This window comes from Fragaria vesca, linkage group LG5 (assembly GCF_000184155.1).
Source record: "Fragaria vesca subsp. vesca linkage group LG5, FraVesHawaii_1.0, whole genome shotgun sequence".
Taxonomy (NCBI): Eukaryota; Viridiplantae; Streptophyta; class Magnoliopsida; order Rosales; family Rosaceae; genus Fragaria; species Fragaria vesca.
In genome coordinates this window covers 20,921,276-20,947,024 of record NC_020495.1, presented here as the reverse complement: position 1 = coordinate 20,947,024, position 25,749 = coordinate 20,921,276, and the positions used below count along the sequence as shown (strand labels likewise).

General features: G+C 38.3%; 4 protein-coding genes across 4 annotated transcripts in view; 3 read left to right on the top strand and 1 right to left on the bottom strand.

The window, feature by feature from the left end:
* Positions 1 to 2,925, top strand: part of LOC101296210 — a 14,892-nt gene extending 11,967 nt beyond the window's left edge. Inside the window, exon 2 of the mRNA XM_004301615.1 lies at positions 2,419 to 2,925. Within this exon, the coding sequence (XP_004301663.1) occupies positions 2,419 to 2,682 (264 nt within the window). The 3' untranslated portion in view covers positions 2,683 to 2,925. The remainder of the gene's footprint in view (positions 1 to 2,418) is intronic.
* Positions 2,926 to 4,228: 1,303 nt separating this feature from the next.
* LOC101295922 lies at positions 4,229 to 6,640 on the top strand. Its single transcript, XM_004301614.1, has 3 exons — positions 4,229 to 4,524; positions 5,399 to 5,407; positions 6,382 to 6,640. The coding sequence occupies exons 1-3, from the start codon at positions 4,229 to 4,231 to the stop codon at positions 6,638 to 6,640; spliced, it is 564 nt and encodes a 187-aa protein (XP_004301662.1).
* Positions 6,641 to 8,856: 2,216 nt separating this feature from the next.
* Positions 8,857 to 9,156, top strand: LOC101300449 (indole-3-acetic acid-induced protein ARG7-like). The gene has a single exon (XM_004300168.1). The coding sequence runs from the start codon at positions 8,857 to 8,859 to the stop codon at positions 9,154 to 9,156; it is 300 nt and encodes a 99-aa protein (XP_004300216.1).
* A 2,653-nt stretch (positions 9,157 to 11,809) lies between these two features.
* On the bottom strand, positions 11,810 to 16,645 carry LOC101300150 (syntaxin-22-like). The gene is made up of 7 exons (XM_004300167.1): positions 16,266 to 16,645; positions 15,710 to 15,803; positions 14,860 to 14,999; positions 14,644 to 14,715; positions 12,439 to 12,596; positions 12,258 to 12,358; positions 11,810 to 12,143 (listed from the first exon to the last, which is right to left on the bottom strand). Exons 1-7 carry the CDS (start codon positions 16,442 to 16,444, stop codon positions 12,078 to 12,080), a joined length of 810 nt encoding a protein of 269 aa, XP_004300215.1. The 5' UTR covers positions 16,445 to 16,645; the 3' UTR covers positions 11,810 to 12,077.
* Between the last annotated feature and the right edge of the window lie 9,104 nt (positions 16,646 to 25,749).

Here is a 25,749-nt window from a genome sequence, read left to right as displayed (position 1 = left end):
TTATCGAACATCAATCAATTATAGCCAACTAATTAAGCTATCTTCAGTTACCACAGTTTACTACTAAGTATTGTTTTACACAACTTACAACACTGTTGCTTTTCCAATATATGTACAATCAGTTTAGCATGACATGATCTATTTAGGCATTTAATTGTTGAGACATTTAAAAATTAATCACGATCCTTCCAACTTGGAATGAATTTTGCAGTGCAAGATGGTGTAAACTATCAGTTTTCCAAGTTATTGATGAGATAAGATGCTATATTAGTTATAGCCACAAAAACAAGAACAAACAATTCCTGCTGCTTGCTAAAATCTTAGGCCGTAAGGAGATTGTCAGTGTTGATTTGTTCACTTTGTATCTTTACCTAATACCCTCTGCTATTTTCTTGGGTTTGCTGTTACAGCTTCATACACCAGTGTTCGTTCCTGATATGAATGAATGAGGAAAGTGTTGATCACATTGAAATAACTCTTAACTCATGAATGAGGAAAGTGTTGATCACATTGAAATAACTCTAACTCATGAAGATACATCAGCTGAAAATGCAAATATAAGAAGTACAATAAGTTCTGTTGCCCCCTAAATACAAAACTTAGATAGCATAAGAAAATAAACAAAATAGATCTTTGTAGTTTATTTTTGGCAGTTTATATTCATAGTTATTTATCAGCTGTTATGTGAATTTCATTTATGACCTTTTATGGCAACTCAAGCAAGGCAAAAATTCTTCCAACAATTTGAAGATACTCGAGGACAGTTGACATGAAAGTATAAGCGGATCATTAATGACTGCCTGGAGGTTTTGGTGAAATACTGATTCATTCAAGAGCGTACTTTTGTAAACGACTCCGGATCAGACTCCCAACATGTGGCACAACTATTTTTAGCAATTGAAAGCAATTTCTGAAAGTTTTTATGTACAAATAGAAGAGGAATGTAATGTACAATTCTCTAAACTGTAGAGTAATGTATTGTCAAATGAAGTACATTTAACAACGGAGTAACTTTCAAATTCTCTTTTGCAAAAAAGCTCGCTCATATTTCAGTGATAGGTTTTTTTTGTTTTTTTTAAGGTGTTTATCATACATTGCATCATAGTTAACATAGAAACATAGCTTGAAGTGTCATGAAAAACCCGCGGCTAGACGCGGGCATCCTCCCTTGTAACTTAGAACGGACGACTCGAAACAGCCCGTCTTAGACCACCGGGATATACTGGTCTTAGAACAAACTTTTTGTCAAGCTTGGTGATACAAACCCAAACCAATTTGACTGACCTAATTTCTCTTTTTGATTAATCACAATAACCATTGATTGTTTATTATTTACCAGCAGTTAAAGACTGAATATCCCCTTCAGTCTTCGAATCAACAAGACAACATTATAACACAAGAAAATCCAGATACTAAACGATAAGCAATAAGTGAAAACAAATATTTCAAAGAATCAAATAGATACTCATCGGGTGACTCTTTCAAAAGAATCTAATAAGTGGAGTACATTCTAATCATTGAAGAATCAATGTTCCTCGTCTCTGCTACTGCTTCTGAAGCATAAGAATCAGTAGTTGTCCGACTATTTCCTCATACCTGGCCATCGAAACGAACTTTCTAATCTGACCAAACAGAACCAAATACTTCCTCAGGTTGTTGAAACTAGAAATCGTAGATTGTAGGTGAGACAAAAAACGTATTGCTAGACTGGCTCCATACTCCATACTCCCATTCAAGATATATAGCACGACTTTATATAGCAGCAGTGCAGCACCAACAGTTCTTGTTGCGACTTGTGACCAGCATTTCAATTCTTGTTGGATAGAAATGTCACTTCAATGTTGGGTGTTGGAAAGGCATGTTTCTACGATATTAAACAGAGCCTCTTCAGTAGCATATATATGTGAAATCGATGGGAGGATACGAACTTATGAGAAGGGCAAGACAAACCCATCTGATTACATGAAAAGCTAGTGACCCTCATTCGACCATCATGTCATGTACCTCCTTCACTACTTACATCCTTTATGAATGTAGCAGATGATTGCAACCTCTTATCATACCCCCAGGCTTTTTTTGTCAATGTAGTTTGGTAGATGGACTGAAATCTGTGGTAGCCCTCTTCTTGTCTGCTGTATATCCAAAGGTAGGGAACAATGTTTATATAGTAGTAAGCAGTTTGGTACCGGTTATACATGATTTGAGTAGGTAGACAAAACCCATGTGGTTTCTCACAAGCAAATGTTCCCACCTCAATGCCTCTTTATCAAGGAACTTTAATTCTCCATATATCATTTCTCTATATATACACACATGATCAGGTTAGCAAACACAAATCCTCTCCTTGCAAACATCAACTTAAGCTTCTTTGTTTCCCAAGTCCTTTGAATTCTTTACTTCCTTCTTTGATCACTTCAGTATCTAGACACCATGGGTTTCCGATTTCCTAAAATTGCTAGCACAAAGACACCAGAGATACCAAAGGGATACTTTGCGGTCTATGTTGGAGTGAGCCAGAAGAAACGATTTGTTGTTCCAATATCATATTTGAACCAACCTTTGTTTCAGGATTTACTGACTCAAGCTGAAGACGAATTTGGATACCATCATCCAATGGGTGGTATCACAATTCCTTGCAGCGAAGACACCTTCATTGATCTCACTTCCCGCTTAAGTGTGTGAGCAAACACTAACGAAGCAGTTCCTGGATCCAAAATATCCTGATTTCAAAACTCACTGATCAGTCAAGATGAAGAAGCTTCATTGATAATTTGATCATTCACAGAATCGAATCACTCTTGTGTGGAGGGGAAGCCGGCATGCTGTACTGCTTCAGTGCTGAAGAGGGCTTTCCAAATTTTGAAGAAGAATCAAATCATAGCTTATGAAGCAGGCAAACATGAACATTGTATACACTCTCTAAGCAATTATTCTGAAGTTCATGAGACTCCAAATTTTGACCTCAATGACAGTCAAGTTCTGTCTTTTTACTCCCATATTTAACTGTCTTGTTCTTTAGAAAATATGGGAATGCAAAGCAATATATTTCAATACCTGATAAACTTTCGGGTCTAATTTCTCATATATCATTTTCTTGTAGCGATATAATTACCAAATCACAGGATATGTTGAAAAGGAAGTATGACTTAGTGATATAATGGATTTATCAGATTTACCAGAATGACATGCCTAATTATGGTGTCTTCAATTAGACACATTGATATTAACATTACCATTAAGATATCTTTAGATAAAGCCTGAAACAGTAAATATGGTAAATGATATTATTATAGCAGATGAGAAAATATATATAAAAAAAAAAATAATATATATATATATATATAAAAATTTTAAAAAAACAAAGTAGAGATGCAATAGCCTTTATGATATAAAGAGAAACCAAACCCAGAAATAAACAAAAGAAGTGCCTGTGGTGGCATTTCCAAGCACAGATCAGAAGCATGGCAATCTCTGAGAATTAAAGTAGGAGAAGAAAAAGGACTCTGAATACCATTCTTAATTGAAACACAAGTAATTAAAATTTAGAGAATTTCAAGAGAAACAAGCAAACAGCATAAATATATGTATATACATGATGCATATGTATGTGTGCGTACAAATTTCTTAATGGCAGGGTAAAAAATATTTGAGTAAATAGCTTGAAACTCATAGTCATATCATTACCTGAGCTGTTTTCTCACCATGGTTGACCATCAACTGACTTTGGTTGATTCACTGGACAAAATGAAATAATTCCTCAAGTTGATGGAAGTGGAGATTATAGATCTCATACAAGCAGCAGCAAAATCACATGCTATGTTGGCTTGGCCATCCATCAATTCTTGTCTGCAAAGAAACCCTACACACCAGCTTGGTATAGAACTGCAAGTCTGAAGCACCAGGGAAGATATCTCACTTTGGGTGGTTCTTTCTTGTCTGTCAAGTCAAGTAAGTACCAAATGACAGTAGCATATGTATCTGCTGGTGATGAGTTATGTGAAGGACAAAACAAACCCATGTTATTTCTTGATTTCAAACAAGTTGGTGTCCATCACTAACCACTCATTTCATGTAACAGATGGCCTTCCCCACCTTATTCATCATGTATATATACACACACAAATCAATCATCAGGAACTCAAGTCATCTCCTTCACAAGCATCAAAGATTCCTGCTACCTCATCCTTTCAAGAATTTTCATTTTTCTTACTCTAAGAATATATAAACTATGGGTTTCAGGCTCCCCAGAATTTCAAACACCAAGAGAAGTCTTACTCGATCTTCATCTAATGGAAACAAGACAGCTCCAAAGTCCTTAGATATCCCAAAAGGCTACTTTGCAGTCTATGTCGGAGAAAGCCAGAAGAAGCGGTTTGTGATTCCAATATCATACTTGAACCAACCTTCATTCATGGATTTGCTGAGTCAAGCTGAAGAAGAATTTGGATACGATCATCCCATGGGTGGCATCACAATCCCCTGCAGTGAAGAAACCTTCCTTGATCTCACTTCAAGCTTAAGTGTGTGACTGAATGATAATATCACAGCGGGATCCAACTTCATATTCGAAAGGCATCAACATTTGAAAACATGCTGCTGAGCCAAGATGATTGAAGAAGAGGCAAGGCTATGATTTATCGTCAATTGAATCAAGTAACCTCTTTGCTGATGGGAAGAATCTGCAACTCTGAAGCTGCTTTGAAGCTCAAAGATACTATAATGATGAAGCAGACAAATGGCGACTCTATATGATTCCATAAAAACAAGTCATCCAAGTGTCACTACTCCATTTTTGAACTCAAAGATACTGACATTTTGTCTTCAATCCTGTGTAAACTTACTTTTCAGTTCAAACATTACCATATTATGGGAACATATAATACCGATCATGATTAAGTTTTCTGTCTTATTCTCCCTTGCACCATTAGTCCATTACCATTATTTACTAAATGGCAGAATATTTTAACCACAAACAAACTGTAACAGCATATATAGCCTATAGCTCCAAATCAGGACTAGTGTCATACCATTTTCACACCCGGTCATCCCAAATGATTGAGGGGGATCCTTCCTCTGGAAAATATATCTGCAGAAATAGATTTCAAGTTGTTAGCCTGATTGGCACTGCAGCACTCAAAACAAACTTGTTTGCATTACGGTTATGTGAATACTCACCTATAACTTATATTACTTGTTTTACATTGACATATTCGAAACCAAATAAACAGGAGTGCTTATAGTTACAGTTAAGAGTAACAATCAAATAAGTACAGCTAAGTTGAACACAACCGCATTAATAATCATGAAGCTAATAACAATATTCGTATAGCTCAGTCAGCTGTGCAAAGAAAAATCGGTAATCTGAAGAACAAAACCAAGTGTAAGGCAGACTGATCAGTTCAAATAAGCATTCGGGAAAAATAGCATAAAAATTATCAGAGATTCTCAGACTCATTATCAAACAACTGGTGCTCAATTCACATAAACTTTATCTCTAAATGATCAAAGAGCAACACCCAGTTTAGGGTGGTTATGTTTGGATGAACAAACAAAACAAACATTTCATCAGTTTGTTAAAACTAGATATCGTAGATTGTAAATAAAACAACAAACGTAATCATGCTCCGGCCCCATGTCTTGGCACCACCAATTCATGGTAACAGCATTGATTATAAGTGTTAGACAAACCTGCATTTTTAAATCCCGCTTCTAATTATTTCTTAGATAATGATTTCGCTTCTGATATGTCGCTTTCGTGTATGTTATGTATAAGTCTTGGCAAGGAAAGCATGTTTCGACAGGAGGACTTGGTCTCTTCAGTAGTATATACATGTGAAAGCTATGGGAAGACAATAACTTATGAGAATGGCAAGACAAACCCATGTGATTTCACAATTTCTCACAAGCCAGTGTCCCTCATTCAACTACTCATTTCTTGTACAATACAGTAGGCCTACTTCACCATTAACCAGCTTCAGCATTTTCCAGCCTCTTATCCTAGCGCTGCCTCATCTTTCAACATAGATTGTTTGTAGTTGGAGTGAAATCTGTGGTAGTCCTCCTCTTGTCTACTATATATCAAATAAAGGATGCAGGGAATATTGTTTCTGTCCAAGTATACAGGTTGGTACCATTTACATGTGCTTTGAGTAGGAAGACAAATCCATGTGTTTTCTCAAAAGCCAGTGTTCCTACCTGGAGCCCATCTCATGTGGCAGATTATTTTCCACATACCATTTCTTCATCTATATATACACACATTATCAGGTTTATGAGCTAACTCAACTCATTCTCTTATTGCAAGCATCAGATTAAGCTTTCTCTGCTTCCCAAGGACTTTGCATCATTTTCGTCCTTCTTTGATCACTTCAAAATATACAGATTAACCATGGGTTTCCGATTGCCTCGAATTGCCAACACAAAGACATCAGATATCCCAAAAGGTTACTTTGCAGTCTATGTTGGAGAGAGCCAGAAGAAACGATTTGTGGTTCCAATATCATATTTGAACCAACCATTGTTTCTGGATTTGCTGAGTCAGGCTGAAGAAGAATTCGGATACCATCATCCAATGGGCGGTATCACAATTCCTTGCAGTCAAGATACCTTCATTGATCTCACTTCCCGCTTAAGTGTGTGAAGGAAGACTAATGAAGTGGAACTTGGATCCAAAACCTCCTCATTTTAAAACTCGCTGCTGAGCCAAGCTGAAGACAAATCTACGCTTGATGATCCAACTTAATGGATTCACCACCTGTTCAAGGAAAACTTCAAGAACCCTGAAGCTGCACTTGAGCTGAGCATGCAGGAAGATACCAAATTTGTGAAGAAGACCAATGTGAATGCCATACGAGCTCTGTATTACTGTATCACAGTTGGCCCATGATTAGAGCTCCAACTTTTGTGCTCACAGTTAGAATTCTGTGTAGCTACTTCTATTGCTATCAAGAAAAGCATTGAGAATATAATTCAAATCATCCACTTTCTTATTCTTCATTATTTTCTAGCTGATTGGCCTGATTCCGAATGCAGCATCCAAAACAAAAATCGTGATTGCAATGATTATATGGAAACCCACCTATAAACATGGCAATACTTCTGGCATATAGAACTGATAATTCAAATCATCCACTTTCTTATTCTTCATTAGTTTCTAGCTCATTGGCCTCATTCCGAATGCAGCATCCAAAACAAAAATCGTGATTGCGATGATTATATGGAAACCCACCTATAAACATAGCAATACTTCTGGCATATAGAACTGATGATTTCATGGAAGTCATTTCTAAATATACCTTTTATTCTTATAAGCATGGCTATACATGCAGTCTTGTCTTCCTATTATGCTAATGAATATGGATACTAATAGGATAGCAAAGAAAACAAGATTTCAGGGTCAGCATGCTTTGCAGCATCTGTGTTCTCCCACCAGACTTTAAGAAAGAAAAAAAAAAAAAAAAATTGAAATTTGTTTAGTCCTTGTGGTTTAAAGTCGACATCTGTTTAGTCTTTCTGGTTTTATTTTAATTTGAATAGTCCTTAAAGTCACTATTTTTCATCCAAATAGTCCTTATGATTTTATTTTAATCTGAATAGTCCTTAAAGTCATGATTTTTCATCCAAATAGTCATTCCGACAATTTTCTCAGTTAAAGGCCATAAGGACTATTTGGATGAAAAATCATGACTTTAAGGACTATTCAGATTAAAATAAAACCATAAGGACTATTTGGATGAAAAATCGTGACTTTAAGGACTATTCAGATTAAAATAAAACCACAAGGACTAAACAGATGTCGACTTTAAACCACAAGAACTATACAATATTTTACCCAAAAAAAAACAATATGCAAGCTGTGGACAAGGGGGCATTGGCTGAACAAAGCTAAACTATGCATCATGATCCACTGAATCGACAAACATCTTCCAAGCCACTTAGCTTAGGAGAAAGATATAATTTAATAATTTATGAAGCAGACAAATGGTGTCATTGTATGAGCTCTACTAGTGGTCCAGAGAGAAGACTCCAACTTTGAACTGGAAGAAAGTTCTAAAATGGGAAACATAACTGTAAATGATTCAAGAAAATACTAAATCGGCGAGTTCAAGTAATTGAAAAGGCTATATTGTTCATGTGTGAACAGATTGTAGAGTTCACAGTAACCTAAAGAGTAGGTCAATGGCAGGGTTAAAATTCTGTCTATGTACCTGCAATTGTCCAAATTTCTTCATGGCAGGGTGGGTCAAAAATAGTTGAGTAAATAGCTTGAAGTTCATAGTCATATCATTTACCTGAGCTGTTTTCTCGGCATGGTTGACCATCAATTGACTTCGGTTGATTGACTGGACAAAATGAAATAATTCCTCAAGTTGTTGGAAGTGGAGATCATAGGTCTCATAAAAGAAGTAGCACAACCACATGCTATGTTGGCTTGGTCATCCATCAATTCTTGTCTGTAAAGCAACCCTACACACCAGCATACTATAGAACAGCAAGTCTCAAGCAGGGAAGATATCTCACTTTGGGTGGTTCTTTCTTGTCTGTCAACTCAAGTAAGTACCAAACGACAGTAGCATATGTATCTGCTGGGGGATGAGTTAGGTGAAGGACGAGACAAATCCTTGTGATATCTTGATTTGAAACAAGTTGGTGCTCATCATTGGTGCCAACTTAACCACTCATTTCATGTAACAGATGACCTTCCACAGCTTATTCATCATCTATATATACACAATTACACACACAAATAAACCATCAGGAACTCAAGTCATCTCCTTCATAAACATCAAAGCTTATTCCAGCTACCTCATCCTGTCAAGAGTTTTCATTTTTCTTCCTCTTAAGAATATATAAACTATGGGTTTCAGGCTCCCCAGAATTTCTAACACCAAGAGAATCCTTACTCGATCTTCATCTAATGGAAACCAGACAGCTTCAAAGACCTTAGATATTCCAAAAGGCTACTTTGCAGTCTATGTCGGAGAGAGCCAGAAGAAGCGGTTTGTGATTCCAATATCATACTTAAACCAACCTTCATTTATGGATTTGCTGAGTCAAGCTGAAGAAGAATTTGGATACGACCATCCCATGGGAGGTATCACAATCCCCTGCAGTGAAGACACCTTCCTAGATCTCACTTCAAGCTTAAGTGTGTGACTAAACAATGAGATGAAATTATGATCCAATTTCATATTTAAAAAGCATTTAAATTTCAGACATGCTGCTGAGCCAAGATGAAGAAGAGGAGAGAGTCATAACTGATCATCAACTGAATCGACTCACCACTTCTGCTGAGGGGAAGCTTCTATGACATTGAAGCTGCAATGGAGCTGAACAGAAAATACAAGAGCTATGAAGCATGCAAATGGCAATGTTGTATGTATCTTGTACAACAATTACTGCAAAAAAACATGGTTCCCACTTTGAAATCAACAAAGTGAAATTCTGTATCCAACCATTATAAACTAAGCACACCCAAGAACACTCGGGGAACAAATATTATTTCCGAATCTCATCAACTTACTCGTCTATTTGATGCCACACCAATACCATTAGTTACTAACTTGCAGCATACTTCCACAACAAATAATGTCTAATGGCCTATATTGTATCGAATTATGTCTACGGAATATAATGACATCCAAAAGCATCAAAAATTTAACAATTGGGAATACTTCCCTTCATGAACATATAATATCTGCAGAAAGGGATTTACTTTCTAGGCTGATTGCCTCTGCAAGTACTTACAGTAAGAATTCAACAAGTTTTATACCCAACTAACAGTTATGTTCAAGTAAATCAGTCAAATGCATTATAGAGAAAACAAAAAAAAAAACAGTTATCTCTAAATTCAGTATTTGAAACCCAAGAATTACACAAAATTGAAAGCAATATTCAGTCAAGTAAGCATAAGAAAGGGAAGAGGTTCTCACAAGTATTTCATCAAACAGGTGGTGAGCAACAACAGAAAGGAACTAATTTTACAAAAGGCAGCGGGATACCAGTCTGAACCCAGAAAGCCCCAGAACTGAAAACACTACCTGAATCGAAAAAGGAGGGAGGGAAAAATGGCAAAAAGAATTTGGACCATTTCTCGATTTATGCGTGTCATCCTTGCGCAGGGGCCATGCTAATCTTCTCTGTATCGTTCCAATTTTATCGGATGTCCCCGAAGGGACGAACTCGGTTGTCATGTCTTCCTATATGAACACCTTCTGCTTTTGCTCTTCTACGATGTGGGAGTCTTCAGAACCAATATTACAAAAGCCCGTGCGCCTCACGTGTCCTCCTTTAAGTGCAATTCTAGAAGAATGAAGGTTTAACAATTGAAATTAAACTTTTATGAATTGAAGTTGCGCTTGAAGGCAGTCATTGAGGATTTACACATGATAATATCATGTATTCGTGTTAGAATGGACGACTCTAAACTGCCCGTCTTAGACCACCGGGATATACTGGTGTTACAACAAACTTTACAACAAACACAAACCAATTTGACTGACCTAATTTCTTTTTTTGTTCAGTCTTTGAATGAACAATACAACAACACTATTATAACAAGAAAAGTAAAAAAAACCCTCAGTTTCCAGTGGATACAGCGAATCCACTGATGAGTTGTGATGCTTCGAAGAAGATATATAGGGTTAAGTCTGTTACAGAAGCTTTTTTTAGTTGTTAAGGAGATGTAGTTTTTCAAATTGTGTTTATCTGTTTGCAGTGTTTTATATAACTGGACAGGGACAGTAGCTTTGGCTAGTCCTTCTCCTTCCTAAGTTAGGGCTCCAGTGGTCAACCCTTTTCCAGTCCACGCAGTTCCTGACCTGGGATCTCGGCCGGTTCAACTGAACCGGTTCCGAGCTCTGGTTTGGGGAAGAAGATGGACCAGGCCTCGTCTAGTAGTGAACTGATTATGGCTGAGGCAGTCTCGACCTCTCCGGAGTAAAGCGAACTGCAGGTATAGAAGTTGAGTGTTTTAGCAAGAGAAGCAGGGGTGATGAGGTGAGTCTCATCCCAGAACCTTTTGAGCTCGGAGATGTCTCTGCCTCATCAACATGGGGTACAGAACTCACTCACTATGAAGTTCAGCCAGACATGGCCAGAATCCTCTTCTCCGAATTAGTCACAGCTTGCTATGATCACCTAAAACGAACCATAGATATCTCCATGTAAGATGCATCAATTGTCCTAATAAGACTAACTACGGCCCCTACTAACTACTAAGACCTAATATAGGCTAAAAGTAGCATGAAGCCCTTTATTCCCTGTAAAAGAGAAGCCGTGAAAACACCAATAACCATTTCAAGAAAAGGGATCTCCTCGCTAATCTTTGGTTACTTGTATGTGCGCCTCATGAGAAGATGATAACAAGTGGTGCATGATTTTGAAGGTTTAGTTTCACTCTCTCAGCTATGCATAGTAAATAGATTCAGTGCATTTCCGGTTATGCTGTCACTCATGTTTCAAGATGCCAGTCATGTGTAAAGCCTCTGTTAATCAAACGGACCGGGTCTTGCAGTAAAATCAAATTCACATATGACATGCCGAAGTGCAGACTAGAAATTGCATCTCTCAAACACTTACCATCAAACACCATATAAGGTCCAAAGAAGTTCACAATCATCTATTTGACACAAATCACACCTACTGAAGTTGCAGAAGTGACTTGGTGATATGGGGACACCATAACTCCTCTCAAAGTAAGGGGCACTATATCTCATTCTAAAAAACAATACTGATGCAACTATACGAATGGAAAAAGGATAATGCTAAAACCATATACATAAGATAACAAGAAAACCAAAGAATCATGAATTTTATTAACATATACTTTTGACCATTACATAACAGATAGAATACCCATCAGAAGCCCAAGCTTCAACTTGCAGAAAAAACAACCTCCCACCACTCACCCAAAACAACCAGATGTAATGTAACAGAAAGTTATATACTAAACTGGACCAAGGAATGACATACTCAAGTCGGGCATGATGACCCCAGAAAATAACCCATCATATACACTAGCAAAAGGGATGGGCAGATCACGAGTTGTCTCTGACCAAATGCAGATAACCGTCTGATTAAGCTGCAAGTACTATTATCACAATGAGAAGCACAATTCCAAATATTACCAACAGCAAGCACGCCTGCAGAAACCAAAAGATGACAGAGATAAAGCCTTAACAAAAATCTTAAAAAAAGAATAGAAAATGACAACATATCAAACTTCATAGAAATGATTGTGAAATGTAGTAAATTACCAGAGACGAGTTTGATCTCTGGGTCTTTGCGGCCTTCACAAGGTGTGACTTTGCCTGGGAAGTTGCAGCGTGAGCACTCTCAACATTAGAGTCAATATCCTCTACAAGCAGATACGATCAAGGTAAGAAAACAATAGCCAGATAAATAATAGTGCGTTCAAGACACAACAAGATAACTAACCGATCATGGTTCCTTGTTCATGAACCAGGATAGCCAGATCTTTAAAAATCTCATTCACTTCTCCAATTTGCTGCTGGATCTCTTGTATTCCTTGTTCCCGTTCCTCAATGATAGCCTCATTAAAGGCAATTTCATTGTCTAACAGCAAGACCTCCTGTCTGTAATGCAAACCATATATAAGTAAGCAGATGCACAAATCATACATGTTGGTAATAGTTCTAGGCACACACCAATAAAGAAATATACTTGGCACTATGTACCCTAAAGCTTAATTTGAAAAGTTAAAACTTCAAGCATCACACAAATAAAAACGAAAAACAAAACATCCAAAGACTCAGGGATAGTATACTATAACTTGTAGAGTTAGACTCCATAAGTAATAGGAGACACAGTGTTCTCTTGAAAAGAAATAGAGTCTTCAAAGACTAAATTGGTTAATCAAATAATGGATGGACCACATTTTTGCAGCTACAAGAGCCATTCATGCTAAAGAAGCCGAGAAATACACCTTCTCTCCCTAACAACTACAGATGTGTAAAACCTCATCAGGGACTATACACCATCCAAAAGTAAAAGTAAGTAAACAAATAAACACCACCTCCAAATCATGAATTTTGTACCAAGATTCCAGAATGGTGTACTCTGCTTGCCAGGACAAATAATTATAAAGGCAAACACTCTAGCCATTGTAAATGTAAAGAGGGCAGAAATAGGAGCATATAGTTTATCATCACACCAATCATCAATCAAAACTACTGGTAAATCCACCAGTCCAACCTTATACCTCACTTTTTAAGTGAGAGTATCCCCGCCAAGAACATTTTATAAACTAACAAGATTCCAGGACCGCATCATCTTCTTGCCAGAACAAATACCAAGACAAGCACTCTGGCCATGAGTGTAAAGAGGGCCGGAATAGGGGCACAGAGTTTATCATCTCACCATCATCAAACCCAAACTAAAGTTAATTATCTAGTCCAACCACATACTTTATACCTCACTTCTCCAAGTAATAGTATCCTACAACTCTGACCAAGAAATCTTTCTAATCTCTCTCTGAAACCCCTTTGCTATACCACTAACTTTCTAACGAGTATCAATAAATACAATCAACCTCCACTACAGCAGCTAGTTCAATATTACAACTCTCTCCTCAAAAAGGAAACTACCTAACCTATAATGGTCATCCAGAGCGCTCTATCTCCAAACTGAAGCTTCTTGAAAAGCAATCTTTTTCTAGTTCCCTTCAACATTTGATTTCAAGTTATTTCCGAAGTTTTTCCGGTTATGACCCAAATAACAAGAAAAATGAGGATCCAGTCAAGGTTCTAAAAATCAGATAAGTCGGCCGCCTAGGCGCTAGGCATCGTCAAGCCGTTCTGATTTCAGTGTAATCGTCCAGGCTAGGCGGCTGAGAGAAAGTCGGCCGCTCAGGCGGCCTAGGCGGTCTGGGCGGCCAGCCGATTAGTCCCGACTAACCTAAAACGCTAAACTGGATATGCTGCACCTCTCTTCCTCTGTCTCCCTCTCTCTCCAGTTGCAGATCTGGGTGGAACTCGAGTTTCTCTGCACAATCTCTATCTCCCAACATCTAGCAAGTCTTCAATCTGAGTTATCTGACAATCTTCAAGTATCTCAGTTTCTGGGTTTTTGCATAGAGTTTTGCAGAGAAAAGAATGAACAGGATAGGGAACATTCAAAGAGAGAGAAAAGGGATTACAATGAAATTGGAACAAAAACAAGAACTTGAAGATTGTGAGATGAATTCTGGGTTACAAGATGAAAGAAAAGAAACTGTGTGGTCTCTTTTAATCTTTTGGGCGCAAGTGGTGACGTGGTGCACGGGACAGGTGCATGTGTGAAGAGAGAAAACCATATTATAATTGTATTTATATAATTATTTGTTATTAAAAATAAAATAAATACAAAAATACAAATCCGATTAATCCCCGATTAATCTTTTGGGCGCTGTCCGCCCGACTAGCACCCAGCGTTTTTTAGAACCTTGGATCCAGTACTTCGATAACATTTAAACAAGTAATAAATTCATAGCTATTACCTTTCTCTGAGTAGAAAGATACATGATTCGCCAGAAGAAACATGCATCGATCTTTCAAAATAATGCTAGAGTGAGTACAGCTAGCTCTAGCAAACTGAAGGAAAAAAAAAAAAACACACACGCGCATTGCAGAATGGAAATATCACCTTCTCGATTCTACAAGGAGAGCACGCTGTTCTGGACTCTTATCTGAGGTATCTATCTCACTAGCAGTGTAGCTGCATAAAATGAAATAATTAACTATTAACTTAAGACTGAGGGACTGAAATCACAAGATTAATTGCAACAAGTAAAGATCTTCTAGCATATATCACATAATTAAACTCATCATCCTCAAGTCACTGTCAATTTACAAAAACTACCTTGATGGAAGAACAGCCTGGGGAACAAAAGGAGCATATGCTGTTTCCCTCTCAGCTGACAGTCGTTGAGCTTTCTGAAAGTCCCTCAGTACCGCTTGAAAATCTTTGGCAAGTTTAGCATCTGCAACCTTCTGTCTTCCCTGCAATTGAATTGAAGACATTCGAGATCGGAAAACACACTAAACAGCAGAGAAGAAAAAATATATAGCTAGGTATAAAAGACCAAATAAATATTTGGGTTCTTCTAAGGCAAAGACAGCGTGGAAAGGAACTATCCACCATTTCAACCAAATGAACAATTCAATTTTGAGGGCTTCTTTGGGAAAGTTCCTAAGCAGGAAAAATCACATTATTTTTGGAAAAGGGAGAGGTTAAGTTAGTGTTGATTTCATAACCATACTCTATGCAACCTCACAAGCACCAGGTTTCATTGGGAATAAGCATTTCAATAACTTGTTTGAACAGAAAGTTTTCAAAATGATCAATCTGAAAAAAAATGAGTACAATGGAGGGATAGTAAAGAATTAACTGAGACATTGAAGGGTATCCAAACTCTTATATGAGGTCAATGACAGTTAGTACACCAGTTCTAAAACTTCTGACATTGAGTCTAAACCATACACATAAGTAAATCAAACAGTAGGTGGCTTGTTGAAAATGCTAGTTTAGGTCTATGAAAAGCCAAAAACTTCACCATATTTTATTGCATAAAAAGAAAACGACATGTGAGTCAAGTTATGGATGATGATCTCTTTTCGAAAAGACATGCGTTTAATATATGGAGAGAAAGAACTATATGTAATACATATACACATATACAGTATATATAGAGCGAGAGAGAGAGACTTGCATTAACTTCAGTATGGTGATCTCGTTCACTCGCTAGTTTAAGTTTCTCTGAAGTATCCTTTACTAATTGGCCAATATGTAGTCTCGTCTTGTGCCTGAAAATCAGTAAAAGTCATAAACACAAGTACCAGATGATGGAACTTATCATGCAAGTAAACATTTCCAACTGGCACCAGACACTAATGTGGCCATTACTCATCACACAATTGCATATCAGGGTAGCATAGCTCTATTCTCTATCGTACAAAGATACCTGACTAACCACAACACTGTCAGCAAAATGCAAGAACTAATTGGCCTTTGATATCCTTGAACGAAGCTCTTTTCGGAACAATTAAGCTCTATTTCCCTCACAGTTGCTTCAATTTCAAAATTACAATGACGATCCTAAAGTACATTATTGCTAGCCAAACACCTCCTAATCTAATCCGATCACACACTAATCAACTCCTTAGATTCACAATTCTCATTACTCCACTTAACCTAAACAATTCAACCGAAATTCTCAAAAGAATTCAATCAAAATCGATAATCAAAAGAGAAATGAACAAACTCACAGCTTCTCGCGGAGCTCGGGCGTGTCTTTGGGGGTCCCGATGGTGTTGACGAGCCTCTGAAACGTGGAGACGGCGGTGGTGATCTGGAAAATGCCGGAGGCGACGGCTTGGGTCGGGTCGCGCCTGGACTGAGCCGACCCGCGGCCCGCTTCCAGATCCCGGTAATCCTGAAAGCTCATCTCGGCCGCCTTCCCCAAACGCTTAGCGCTTCCCCCGAGAACGATTCCGGCGAGAATTTCGAGAAGAGAGAAGTGAGAATTTGGGTACAGGGTTCTGGAAACCTCGATTGGAATAAAGAATTAGGGCACAGAAAGGTTAGCTAAGCACGAGGCGATGATTAGGGACAGAGAGAATGAGAGAGAGGTTTTTCTTTTTTAATTTTTTTGTTTTGTTTTTGGGTGTAACAGAAAAGGGAGGGTGTGAGTGATTCGGTGCGGTTGTCTTTTCTGGTGGAAGCTACGGAAGGGAGGCCGGTGCCGGCACGTTGGTGTGGACCTGTACACGTGGGCGGTTGTGATTAGTGGAAGCTTCTTAGAATAGTTTAATCTTCTATGTAACAGCCGCACCAGTTGGTTTATGCGACCAGCCAATAAGCAAGTAACACGTCATTATTTTTTTCTCCACGCTAACAAGCTGAGAAAAAGGCTCCAATTTTAAGTTGAATTTCAATTATTCCGCCAGAGTTATAGCTAAATTAGGATATATCTAGGAATAACAAATAGAGGACGACTCCTTGTTTCACCCACTCAGTTTTCATATTAGGGTCTCCTCATTCCTGATAATCAATTTTCAGATTCACCAAAACCAGTCTTTCTCGACCTGCTAGCTTGTTCTCATGCTTGCTCAATTTAATCAATACAAGCTCATCTGAATAAGCCATTTGATTCATGTTAGTATTTTCACTTTTTGATTATCATATTTCTCCGCTTTTCTTATGAGTATTTGGGTTCGATTGTTTTGGATTTGGCACGATGCTCTGCGCTAGTGTGAACTTGACACAGAGAAATGATGAGTAATGAAGACGTTGTATATAAACTAATACTTAAAAGTGGTTTTATATAAACTAATACATAAACTGATCCTTTGGGTTTTGATTATTCAATCACGGTGTGATTTAGTGTTTGTACGATTGGCTTTTCTAATCTAATAGATTTTCTCATTAACTAATGATCATTGATACTTAAAAGTGTTGATTGGTTTTTGGATTTGTGTAACTTATCTCAGACGTTTTGATTTGCCGAACCTTACAACCTTACAAGTGTCAATTATTAGGCTCAAGGAGTGGAAGGGTTAGAGCAAGTCCAATAGATTCCCTAAACTGTTTAATTTTCTCTATTTTGGGGAATATGGGGTCATTTTCTTCTCCAACAGCTTCCTTATCTCATTCTCTAAAATAGGGAAAGAGACGAAAGTGAATGTTTGCTTCCCTATATTTACAGATTCTCTAAAAATATTTAGGGAAAGAAGAATTGAATGTTGCACATTCTTCAAGGCTTAAAGATAAGAAATAAAACATAATTTATTCTAAAAAAATAAACTTATATATTTTTATACTTATTATTATATTGTAATAAATGAGGATTGTTGTTGTAATAAATATTTGAATCTTTAAAATAGGGAAACTGTTAGATTTGGTATACAAAATTTTTAGAGATTTTAAGTTTTGATTCCCTATTATGTAGAAAATATAAAGAAGCTCTTGGACTTGCTCTTAGTGTTGTTCTGTAGGTTTTACCACAAGCACTTAGTTGATTAAGATCTGTCAGTATTTTGTTCAGCCACTCGCCAATCAATGGCTATTCCTTCAGCAGTGCTACCTATGACATTGGGATTCACTCAACAGTTCTTGTATTTTTTTTTTTTTATACAACATAGTGACTCATGAATACAAGCTCCTAGAGATTGAGGGAGTTATTTTAGGCGAAGAACAGAATGTTGTAAATGCATAGGTTCACTTCAAGATTTTGACCATGGGATCAGAATTATGGGATCATAATAGTGGGACCATTGGCGAGACCTGAACTGGAGGAATTTATAAGTTTGAGGTTGCTGGGGTGAATCTTGGTAATGATGCAATTTAAGTCTGTAAAGCCTGTGCATCACAATGGGACATTCTATTGGCTCCTCATCAACTGTGTTCTCACATTCGACATTGGAAATGAGAAGTTCAGAGTCATAACCACCATAACTCCTTTGTTCCAACAACCAATGCGATATTGTGGAGGCTTGTATCATCTTGCCAAAATTTGTTTGATTTGATGAACTTGTAGAGTCTGTGAAGAAGATTTCAATAGAGAAGATGAATGTGTTTTTTTTACTAACTGTGTTGAACTTACAGAGGTAGGTACATATGGAAGAGAGGGAAACAAGCTAAGAACCACAACATCCTATCTACCAGCAGTTCCTTACATTCTGCCTATAAATCTGGATCTACACATTTATACATGCACACATGTCAATGACAGAAGGATTGAGAGGAGATGTGTATCACAAGTAAGCTGATCTCAACACTCCCCCTCAAGCTGGATCAAGGGAGTTTCTTGAGCCAAGCTTGGAAAGCAGACTCTCAAATTGTGCGGAAGCAAGAACCTTGGTAAACACGTCTGCAAGTTGATCACAAGATCTTGTGTATACTGTTTCGATGAGCTTTGATTGGACTTGGTTACGAATGAAGTGACAATCAACCTCAATGTGCTTTGTGCGCTCATGAAAAACTGGGTTTGCTGCAATATGCATTGCAGCCTGATTGTCACAATGAAGAAGGATTGGAGTTGCATGTTCAATCCCTAAATCCCTTAGCAAAGCCTTCAACCATATGAGTTCACAAGCAATGGATGCCATTGCCCGGTACTCAGCCTCAGCACTGCTTCTAGCCACCACTGATTGTTTTTTACTTTTCCAAGTAACAAGATTTCCTCCGATGAATGTGCAATAGCCTGTGGTAGATTTTCGATCCAATGCATTCCCTGCCCAATCTGAATCTGAATAACCCTCTATTTTGAAATGATCATTTCGATTCATAGTAATACCTCGACTAATGGTACCTTTTAGATAACGCAGGATCCTCTTGACAATACTGAGATGATAAGTAGAAGGTGAGTGCATGAATTGACTCACTATGCTCACTGCATAGGCAAGATCAGGTCTTGTGATGGTAAGGTAAATGAGCTTGCCTACAAGACGCTGATAATTATTGGTATCTGTCAAGGTGGTGCCTGGAGTGTCCAAGTTGAGTTTGCTGTGCAATGGAGTACAAGCAGGTTTGCAGTCTGTCATTCCTGCTTCATCTAGAAGATCAACAACATACTTGCGCTGATTAAGAAAGAGACTATGAGCAGAAATATCCATCTCTATCCCCAAAAAATACTTCAATGGGCCTAAATCCTTGATAGCAAAGGCTTTGTGGAGAGCAGCTTTGAGGGACTGGATTTCATCCATGTTATCTCCAGAGATGATGAGATCATCGACATACACCAAAACCACTAGTTTTCCCACTTTGCCATTTCGAACAAACAATGAGGATTTGAGGGACTGGATTTCATCCATGTTATCTCCAGAGATGATGAGATCATCGACATACACCAAAACCACTAGTTTTCCCACTTTGCCATTTCGAACAAACAATGAGGAATCAAAGTGACTTCTTTTAAAGCCTGAAGCAGTGAGCACTGAACTCAACTTGGAATACCAAGCACGAGGTGACTGCTTCAATCCATACAAGGCCTTGTGCAACTTACACACCATTCCAACCTCATTCTCTCTAGGATGCCCTGGTGGTAGCTTCATGTAAACATCTTCTTCTAAATCACCATGCAAGAATGCATTTTTCACATCCATCTGATACAATGACCAACCATAATTCATAGCAACAGATAGCAAAACCCTAACAGTGTTCATTTTAGCTACTGGAGCAAAAGTCTCCTTGTAGTCTACACTAAAAGTTTGTGTAAAACCACGAGCTACTAACCTTGCTTTATGTCGCTCAAGGGTGCCATCAGAATGATACTTTAGCTTGTAAATCCAACGAGCTCCAACAAGTTTCTGTCCTTTTAGGAGAGGAACAATACTCCATGTGTGGTTTTTATCGAGGGCCTTCAACTCATCATGCATTGCCTTCTGCCACTGTGGAGATTGATTGGCTTCTGCAAAGCTTCTTGGTTCATGTTCGGTGAGAATCTTGCCTAAGAAAGCGCTGTGTGTTGGTTGGACAGCATCAAGTCCAAGCTCGAGTGGATAACGAGTTGAGTAGGTCACATACTCTTGAAGCCTTGATGGTGGTTTTCGATGTCTTGGAGGGTTTCTTCTTGGAGGAGAAGGAGGTTGATGGACAACCTCTTCTTCATGTACATGGTTCTCTTCATGCTCATTGCTATTATCATGTTCATTTTCAGTATCAATCGATTGTGGATGCACAAGTGAATCAATTTCAGTAAGAACAGGAGTGGGGAACAGCTCAGTCCAAGACTCCCCCTGAAGCTTATTGTCTGAAGATGGATAAAATGGCTCATTTTCATGAAAACAAACATCTCTCGACACAATGATTTTTCTTGTTGCTGAACTGTAGCACTTATAACCCTTTTTTGTAGATGAATATCCAAGAAACATGCATTTGACAGCTCTCGGATCAAACTTATCTCTGCGTGAGGCTTGAACATGTACAAAACAGGTGCATCCAAAAATACGAAGATGAGAGATATCAATCTTCCTTCCCTTGAGAATTTCAAATGGTAACTTGAATTTTAAGACACTGCTAGGCAATCTATTGATTAGATATGCAGCAGTTTGGATGCCTTGAGACCAAAATCGTTTTGGAACATGAGCTTGAAGCATGAGTGCTCTTGCCTTTTCCAGCAGGTCTATATTTTTACGTTCTGCAACACCATTTTGCTGTGGTGTTCCTACACAGCTGGTTTGATGAATAATTCCATACTCACTAAGGTATTTAGCCATGGTGTTGGATGTGTATTCAGTGCCATTGTCTGACCTTAGAGTGCGAAGTTTTGCAGAAAAATGATTTATGACCAAGTTATGAAAATCTTGAAAACAATGGAAAACTTCATTCTTGAATTTTAACAAGTAAACAAATGTAGATCGAGTGAAATCATCAATAAAAGTGACATAAAATCGATAACCATCAAAAGATTCAATAGAGGCAGGCCCCCATACATCAGAGTGAACAAGTTCAAATGGCTTGGTTGTTCTTGAGTGTGAAAGTGGAAAAGGAATTCTAGTCCGCTTAGACATATGACAAATTTCACACTCATGTGTAATTTTACAAAAATTAGGGAATAACTTTGACAAGACAAGAGATGAAGGATGAGCAAGGCGTTTGTGCCATAATTGCTGTTGAGTTGTAGAGTTGGAGTCGATTAGAAGACACTTTGAAAAACTTGGAGAGGTGGAGATGTAGTAAAGACCATTTAAGTAGAATCTCTCACCAATCTTCTTGTCTGTGACTCGATCCTGAAAAACAATGTTATGAGAAGAAAAGATAGCTAGGCAACCCAGTAAACGAATCAATTTCCCAACAGATAGAAGTTTAAAGGGGAAAGATGGAACAAACAATGCAACTGACTCTATGCAATCTGAAAAAAGGTTTATTTTTCCTTTTCCAAAAATGGGAACACTATTGCCATTAGCTATTGAAACATGAGAAGGATTTGTAAGTTTTTCAAAATCAGAAAGATTGGATGAGTCATTTGTTATATGTTCTGAGGCTCCTGAATCCACAATCCAAAAGTCACCATTTTTGCTAACTTCTAGAGCAGTTGAGAGGGCACATATGATACCTGGAATATCATTTGCTGATGCACTGTCTGATTCTTCCAAAAAACCTTCAAATTTTCCAAGCAAGGCAGTTGTATTTCCACTGTCCCTGCTGTCTATGCTTCCTTGCTTGTTTTGGAGGAAGTTTGCAAACTCGTTGATGAGAGAGATTGGATTGGCTGTAAAATTCACTAACTCTTCAGACATGTTACTGCTCAGATTTGCCTTAGGATTGGCAGTGAATGGACCTCTTTGTCCATTGTTTCTGTGTAATCTCTGACCTTCATTATACTTTGGCTTCAATTCTGGAAATAGGAACCAGCATGTTTCTCTTATGTGGCCTATACCACTTCTTCCAATGCTCTTACAGTGAGTACACTTCAGGTCTGGTCTTCTCCCTTTGTACACTTGACTGTTTGCTACTTCTTTGTTTGCAGCAAAGGCTCTTGCATCTGAACCTCCAGCACTGATCTCCACATTCATCACCTTTTTGCGCACCTCTTCTCTTTGTATGGTGTTGCACACAGTGGCAAAAGAGGGCAGATCAAGACTCATTAGCAAATGGCTTTTGAGATCCTCATACTCTGATCCCAAGCTTGCAAGAAGTTGAAAGACTTTGTCTTCATCAGCTCTTTTTAGCAAAATGATTGGATCGACAGTAAGAGGTCTATACATGTCGAGTTCATTCCATTTGGATTTTAAATTTCCAAGGTGTTGAACAAAAGAGAGATTACCTTGTTGAAGAGCTGCAATATCCTTTTTGAGCTGAAAAACTCTTGCTGCATTGTTTAAGTTTCCATACATATCCTTGACAGCTTCCCATAGGTGACATGAGGATTCTGAGTAGCTGAAAATTTCTGATATTTTTGGCTCCATGGAGTTGAGGAGCCATGACATGACCAGTTGGTCCTTGCACAACCAACTTTCATACTCAGGATCTTCAAAATCTAGAATTTTCTTGTCTCTGATGAAGCTGAGTTTTGATTTCCCTCCTAGAGCTAGTGTAACAGCTCTAGACCATGGTAGATAATTATATTCATTGAGAAGAACAGAAGAAAGACTTTGATTTGGATTTCCCTCCATGAATTCTGATTTTGTTGCCATAGGATCAGTAGCAGTAGTCTCCTTTGTTGTTTTGGTTTAGGTTTCCATGTTGGTTATGGATATGAAGAATGAGAAATGAAAGAAAAACATATGCAGGTCCTATGAGGATCACTGCTCTGATACCATGAAGAAGATTTCAATAGAGAAGATGAATGTGTTTTTTTTACTAACTGTGTTGAACTTACAGAGGTAGGTACATATGGAAGAGAGGGAAACAAGCTAAGAACCACAACATCCTATCTACCAGCAGTTCCTTACATTCTGCCTATAAATCTGGATCTACACATTTATACATGCACACATGTCAATGACAGAAGAATTGAGAGGAGATGTGTATCACAAGTAAGCTGATCTCAACAGTCTGAAAGATGTTAATGGAGGGTGGGATTCCAAGACTATTGATGGAGAGTTTCTGGTCCTCGACCTCAATCGGCTTGTTCTGCTCAGAGAACCACACCAAGACCCGTGTGATGACTATTTCATTTGTGTTGGCTGTCTCCAATGTATTACAAGACATATTGAGTTATTAATCGATCGCTTCAAGTTATACAAATGTGCTGTTGTCAGGACCCATCCCGAATTTTATCTTGAAACCCGAAATAAATCCTGCAGGGACCACCTCCAAGAAAAGTTTACCAAAAATTCGGCATAGCCTCCCTTGAAAATGGACAACCCTTCCTAATAATACATGCATACACTTCTGAAAATCCAAATCCAACCTTAAACTCCTGGAGCCTTCGTGCTCCCAAAATCACAACATCTCCCAATTTATTTACTAACTTTAATAAGAAAAACTAACAACCAACAATCACAGGTTCAGAGCAACTCTATTAGAGGAGAAATGAACTAAAAATATATATATACGCGGAAGCTATACTATTGACTATGCCTCTTCTCCATGTATGTCCGACCTCAACTATGCAATTCTGCAAACTGGGCATTTTTTTAAACGAAATGCCCAGGGGAAAACATTTGAAAACGAGTTAGAGTGAGTGGACAAAAGTAAATTTAAAAGAAACGAGCAATAAAAATCTTTATGCTTTCCCAATTTAATTTCTGTGGAAAAGTTACGCTGCATGCGATAAGCTCAAAAGCTCTCAACTCATAAACTAGCAAGTACATGACTAGCTCCGGCTAGTCTTCAAAACTTAAGAAAAAATAGAGCCTCTCAGGCTAAACTATATATAATTATATATATGTATTTACATTCATCAGATTCCTTGTACGAATTCTATGAAATAAATAAGAAAGATAGAAATTCATACAAGGCTACGACGCTTACGTCTGACGCTCACGTCGCGCCATAATGGAATTTTTCCTCATTATGACGGAACTAGACGGATGTATATACGTGCAGATCTCCTATATGAAAACCTATATGAAAATATAAGTAAGTAGTTTTCATATAGGGCTAAGACGCTTCCGTCTAACGCTCACGTCACGTCATAGTGGAATTTACCTTATAATGACAGAACAAGCACGTACGGCTAGCTAGCATTTATTATATATACTATCCTCATAATCATCCGTAAATGAATATATAATCACCGAAATTCTTAATTTCGGTTATTCTCCAACAAAAGAAATTATTCATCAATAAACCATTCGCATGCACATTATTTAAAACAAAAGTCCACTCACAACTTTAGGCATAAGCCCGACGAAATCCAAATCGCCACTCCAATGAGGTCTCCTCGAATCCTGGCACAATAACCATGTTTAGGACCAAACTTCAATTTCAGAAAAAGAAAACTTAAATATAAGACCCAAAACTCTTCCTCCTAACCCACTACCCTTTCTAGGGTTAAGCTTATCGGATTCATACCAAACTCCACCCGCAGCCTCATTTTATTTATTTCAACATTCTAAAACAAAAATAAGGGAAATCCAACGGTTGGATTCTACCCCATTAACAGCCAAATTACCAAATTTTGAAAAATCTCAAACCTAACCAAAACTCCTCCAAAAATTCTAAACTTCACATCATTAGTCTCCCCTTAATATAACACATTTAAAACCATGAAAATCTCCCTAACAGCGGCGGCCGGCAGCCGATTCCGACGACCTTCAATGCCTACCAAATTTTAACCACATCTTCCTCTTAACCCGCTCTACCACTTTCCTAACTAGCACAAAGCCTAATTCCAAGCCTAACTAGGGCAATGAACCAAAACATAAAATTGAGCCCTAGAATTTCCAACATCAAAATCTCCTTACGACCAAGGGGGAGTGAATCCTTTGGAGGGATTCCTACACGGGAGAAGTGCTTTCAAACAAGCCAAGTGGCTCTGGCTATGGTGGCCGGAGGAGGGAGCTCCGGCGAGAGAACAGTCGGCTCCTCGGAGGAGTTTCCTCCAGTTCGACGACGCTGCGGGCTTGCTCACCGGCCTAGGGAGAGAGAGGAGGAGACAAGGGTTCGACCGGGACCGAAGCGGCGGTCTAGGACGGCCGGACGACAACAGGCAAGCGTGAGGAATTTCTGGCAGCGAAAGAGGGCGAGAAAGAGAGAGAGAGAGAGAGAGAGAGAGAGAGAGAGAGAGAGAGAGAGAGAGAGAGAGAGAGAGAGAGAGAGAGAGAGAGAGAGAGAGAGAGAGAGAGAGAGAGAGTAGACGTA